This window comes from Taurulus bubalis (genome assembly GCF_910589615.1).
Source record: "Taurulus bubalis genome assembly, chromosome: 3".
NCBI lineage: Eukaryota > Metazoa > Chordata > Actinopteri > Perciformes > Cottidae > Taurulus > Taurulus bubalis.
In genome coordinates, this window is record NC_136591.1 from 40,047,781 (window position 1) to 40,053,411 (window position 5,631).

The window sequence follows — 5,631 nt, forward strand, 5'->3', positions numbered from 1 at the left end:
AATTATAAGAGAAGCGCTAACTGTTGAACTCCTGACAAAAACACGTCAAAGGTGGAAAAGTCCACTTTAATTCTTAGTTAAACTCTCTGACATGCAGTTGTGTGCACGTTGTCTTTGGCGGCCCCTGTGGCGGGAAACTGTAACTGCAGGTGAGTCTTTAGATCTCAAAATAAGGAGAAAAAAAATGTTTGGGAGTTATGCCGTTTAATTAGTCTCTAAACAAAAGGAACAAACCATTATTTTCCATTATTGTCAGCCTTCCCAAAGAGAAAATCCTCACTTGTGGAACATAATGCGTAAATATCTGAAATGTTAGCTATATAAATTCCATTGTTTGCCAATTTTTGTCAAAGGAAATTTAATTTCAGTGTTTTTTCTTCTTCTTTTTTATGATTGAAGTCATCACAACGGTGTTATTCTGCACTAAAGCATGTTTGACTTCTCTCTACTTCTAGTCACGCTTGTGTTGTTTCCATAGGGACGCAGGACCTTTTATCTACTACAGTGAACATCAAGGCCACAGAAGGAAAAGCCTCGCGCTGCGTGTCGCTTCATCGTATCTTCCAGTTGTTTGGCGACTCGCTGCAGGCGACGTGAGCAAAGAAGATTTAAACAGAGACTCACGCGCTCGTTCATCCGACTCGACTGGGAGCGAAGATCTGAGAAGTCCATGGCCGTCTCAGGGAGAGGCACCATACCTGGAACACACACACACTCTAAATACTAAGTAAAGTGGCATTTTTATTCATTTTTTTCCTATTTCCTACGCCGACCCGAACGCACTATAACTTGACAGGAAAAAAAAGAAAAAAAAAAAATTGTAGAAAACAATAAAATGTATTTATCTAACACACACGCTGCAGATAGAGAAAACACACACACACACACACACACACACGCACGCACACACACACACACACACACACACACACACACACACACACACACACACACACACACACACACACACACACTCTTAGTTACTGACCGGGGTCTGAGAAGACGGCTTTGGCGTGGCAGGCCAGCAGCAGCAGCAGAATCAGGTTGAACACGGATCCGTGGAGAGTACACCACACGCTGCAGAATGAAAGCAAAGATCAGCTGGTTTAGTACATATAAACACACACATATATATATATATATTTATTTATTTATTTATGTACTAAACCAGCTGATCAAACCGACAGAAGTGACTAACTACAGCGGGAAAGCAGATTTTCTTGCTTCCTTTTTTGCATTCGTGGTTCTTTCTTATTGTCTATTTTATTGTTTGTATTCTATTATTATTATTTATTTTTTAATATCAGTGTAAACATTGACTGTGTGTGTGTATGTGAGTGTGTTCAGCTCGAGTTATGTGCTTCATATTGGAATAAAAAGCAGAAGTTTAGACGAATCTAAACTGACAGGAGTCACTAATTTGTTAATATTTTTGATAAACAGGCTGTTACTAAAACTTAAACTACTAAAAAAAAATATTTTTTAAATATGCATCAAAACTATGACAAGTATTTGATAAACTAAGATAGTAATATTATCATCATTAATATTAAAAAAATATGATAATTACGATTATTATTATTTGTAATAATTTAGCCACCTGTTTATTCTTAAACAATGTATTGTATTTAATTATCTTATACTATATATTTATGTACATTCTTAGTCTTTAAGAATTATGATTAACTAAAGTTGTAAAATATATGTAGTGGAGTAAAAAAGTACAATAGAGTATCTGAAATGTACTGAGTAGAAGTATGAAGTAGCAAAGTGAGCAAGTAAAAAATACCTCGAGTATGTACTTAGTCCAGTACCTGATAGTTAGTGGAGATGAAGACAGTACAACATAAAGTACACCTGATACTGTGACGTATGTGACCGGTAGTAGACCGAAGAAGAAACACACACACACACACACACACACACACACACACACACACACACACACACACACACACACACACACACACACACACACACACACACACACATACACTAGCAATGCTGTGAAAGCTATAATTCTGCTGGGTTCTTCAAATAGGAATAAAACTGCACACATACAAATTGAAGCTTGAAATACTGGTTTATCACTCGCAGAAGTATTTTTTTTAAAGAGTAAAACAAAGTTCACATTCACAGCGCCGCTCCTCTTCCTGGAATGAACCACAGCTTGATAAGCCCTCCCTCTTCCTCCTGCTCTCTAACACAGCCGCTGGACTCCGTCCTCTTCCCTCCCCTTCAGATCTACAGCTTTACAGATGGGTGTAACCAACATGGTGTGAAGCAATAGAGCTGACGCGCCCCGTTCACTGAACATCACGTGTTGTTCAGATCAAGTCAAAGCAGAGTCGTTTCTCAGGAAGTGAAACTCAGACAGTCGTTGCTACTGAGAGCTGAAATGGCGCAGCAAGGAGTTCAGCTGGATCGGGAAAGCTTCTCTTGTTCCATCTGTCTGGATCTACTGAAGGATCCGGTGACTACTCCCTGTGGACACAGCTACTGCATGAACTGTATTAAAAGCCACTGGGACGAAGAGGACGGTAAGAAACTCCACAGCTGCCCTCAGTGTAGGCAGAGCTTCACACCGAGGCCTGTCCTGCTGAAAAACACCATGCTGGCAGCTTTAGTGGAGGAGCTGAAGAAGACTGGACTCCAAGCTGCTGCTGCTGATCACTGCTATGCTGGACCTGAAGATGTGGGCTGTGATGTCTGCACTGGGAGGAGACGGAAGGCCTTCAAGTCCTGTCTGGTGTGTCTGGCCTCTTATTGTGAGAAACACCTTCAGCCTCATTATGAAGCGGCTCCATTAAAGAAGCACAAGCTGGTGGAGCCGTCCAAGAAGCTCCAGGAGAACATCTGCTCTCGTCACAATGAGGTGATGAAGATCTTCTGTCGTACTGATCAGCAGTGCATCTGTTATCTCTGCTTAATGGATGACCATAAAGGCCACGACACAGTCTCAGCTGCAGCAGAAAGGACCGAGAGGCAGAGAGAGCTGGAGGGGAGTCGACTAAACATCCAGCAGAGAATCCAGGACAGAGAGAAGGACGTGAAGCTGCTCCATCAGGAGGTGGAGGCCGTCAATCTCTCAGCTGATGAAGCGGTGGAGGACAGCGAGAAGATCTTCACCCAGCTGATCCGTCTCCTGGAGAACAGAAGCTCCGATGTGAAGCAGCAGGTCAGATCCCAGCAGAAAAGGGAAGTGAGTCGAGTCAAAGAGCTTCAGGAGAAGCTGGAGCAGGAGATCGCTGAGCTGAAGAGGAAGGACGCTGAGCTGAAGCTGCTCTCACACACAGAGGATCACAACCAGTTCCTACACAACTACCCCTCACTGGCACCACTCAGTGAGTCTACAGACTCCACCGGCATCGACATCCGTCCTCTGAGATACTTTGAGGACGTGACGGCGGCTGTGTCAGAAGTCAGAGATAAACTACAGGACGTCCTGAGGGACGAGTGGACAAACGTCTCACTGGCAGGGACTGAAGTGGACGTTTTACTGTCACAAGCAGAGCCCAAGACCAGAGCTGGATTCTTAAGGTATTCACGTGACATCACTCTGGATCCAAACACAGCACACACACGGCTGTTATTATCTGAGGGGAACAGAAAAGCAACATTAATGAAGGAACATCAGTCTTATTCTAGTCACACAGACAGATTCACTGGTCGGTGTCAGGTCCTGAGTAGAGAGAGTCTGACTGGACGTTGTTACTGGGAGGTGGAGAGGAGAGGAGGAAGAGTTGATGTATCAGTCTCATACAAGAATATCAGCAGAACAGGGAGCAGTCATGAATGTGGGTTTGGATTCAATGACAAATCTTGGGCGTTAGATTGTGACAACAACGGTTTTACATTCTGGTACAACAACATCAGAGCTCCCGTCTCTGGTCCTCCGTCCTCCAGAGTAGGAGTGTACCTGGATCACACAGCAGGTGTTCTGTCCTTCTACAGCGTCTCTGAAACCATGACTCTCCTCCACAGAGTCCAGACCTCATTCACTCAGCCTCTCTATGCTGGACTTTGGATTCATTATGATGGAACCACTGCTGAGTTCTGTCAACTCAAACAGACAGAAGTGATTTAAGGGACAGCAGGTTCAATTATGTGTTTTAATTCTTAAACTGATGTTATTGTTCGAGAGCTGATTTCTCTTCACCTGTCAATCAAACATTGTGGGCGGTGCTTTGACGTGTTCTCATTATTGTTGTGTAGATGTTTGAGCTCCTTCCTGTGTCTGTTTAGTCGTGGAGGCTCTCACTGCTCATGGTCATCTTTGTTGACCTGAACTCATATTTCTCTGCAGGAAAATGTAAACTTCTCTGATCTCTAAATGTTTGATGAATATTGTTGTTGATGTATTTGTTGTTGTGTCTCTTCCTCTGCATGGGTCTTAAAGAGAGAAAGCACCAGAGCTTCTTTATCCTAGATATTTTATTCTCACCACTTCCTGTAAAGTATTCTATCTTTATATGTGTGAGACTAAATGTTGTTGTTGTCTGAATCAACATACAAATGATGTACTATGTTGTATTATAAAATAAAGTATCATGATCATAATCAATAAGGAAGTCATTCACTATTATTTTACATAAGTGAGATTCAGGTGAAACTAATTTAACAGACTTTACTGATGGGATGTGAACAAACTGAAGGTTTACATCAGGGGTGTCAAACTCATTTTCACCCCGGGCCTCATCAGCATCATGGTCGTCCTCAAAGGGTTGTAACTGTAACACTGTAGACATTTAACTCCTCCCAGCATCATGTTAACTGTCTTTGTATCAGATTATTGTTTATTCAAGTGTACAAATATTGTACATGCATTTATATGAATGTAAAAATATATGGAAGCAAATTTCTCTGTTACTATGACAGAAGTCCATTTAATTTAGGGTTAAGAAACCCACATTACTAAATTATGATAAATATACAATTATAAAGATCAAACTTAAAACAGAAGAAAATAACAAAGACAAAGATCAAACGCACGTTGTTATTATATTAACTTTCTTTAAAGCTTTTTTGTCACAGTTGAGAAAGACATAACTGGTCCAACAAGTAATTGTGAGCAAATAAAGACATGCATGTGGTCTGGGGCAGTGGTTCTACTGGTCTGGGGCAGTGGTTCAACTGGTCTGGGGCAGTGGTTCTACTGGTCTGGGGCAGTGGTTCTACTGGTCTGGGGCAGTGGTTCAACTGGTCTGGGGCAGTGGTTCTACTGGTCTGGGGCAGTGGTTCTGAACTGGTCTGGGGCAGTGGTTTAACTGGTCTGGGGCAGTGGTTCTACTGGTCTGGGGCAGTGGTTCTACTGGTCTGGGGCAGTGGTTCCACTGGTCTGGGGCAGTGGTTCTACTGGTCTGGGGCAGTGGTTCCACTGGTCTGGGGCAGTGGTTCTACTGGTCTGGCTGCAGGACCCACCTTGACCCCTTCATGACAAGCTGAGATCCAATGTAAGGAACATATTCAACTTCTCAAATTAATTTAATGATATGGTGCAGTTTGAACCTGAGAAAGTACACAATATCACAGTATGCCAACACACATTTTTTTTTAATAAACATTCCCTTTTGCACTCAATTAAAACCCAAAAAGTGCATCTTAAGGACATGAGGTAGTACAACACACATA

General features: G+C 42.4%; 2 protein-coding genes across 2 annotated transcripts in view; one reads left to right on the forward strand and one right to left on the reverse strand.

Annotated features, from left to right (window-relative positions):
• The window catches only part of LOC306734495 (palmitoyltransferase ZDHHC3-like), a gene marked incomplete at both ends in the record, with an annotated part of 9,344 nt that extends 7,069 nt beyond the window's left edge, over positions 1–2,275 (reverse strand). The window contains 3 exons of the mRNA XM_079215852.1: positions 625–698; positions 989–1,077; positions 2,208–2,275. Of these exons, the coding sequence (XP_079071978.1) occupies positions 625–698; positions 989–1,077; positions 2,208–2,275 (231 nt within the window). The remainder of the gene's footprint in view (positions 1–624; positions 699–988; positions 1,078–2,207) is intronic.
• A 90-nt stretch (positions 2,276–2,365) lies between these two features.
• On the forward strand, positions 2,366–4,561 carry LOC306733792 (tripartite motif-containing protein 16-like). Its single transcript, XM_079215095.1, has one exon. The coding sequence runs from the start codon at positions 2,399–2,401 to the stop codon at positions 4,085–4,087; it is 1,689 nt and encodes a 562-aa protein (XP_079071221.1). The 5' UTR covers positions 2,366–2,398; the 3' UTR covers positions 4,088–4,561.
• Positions 4,562–5,631: the final 1,070 nt, after the last annotated feature.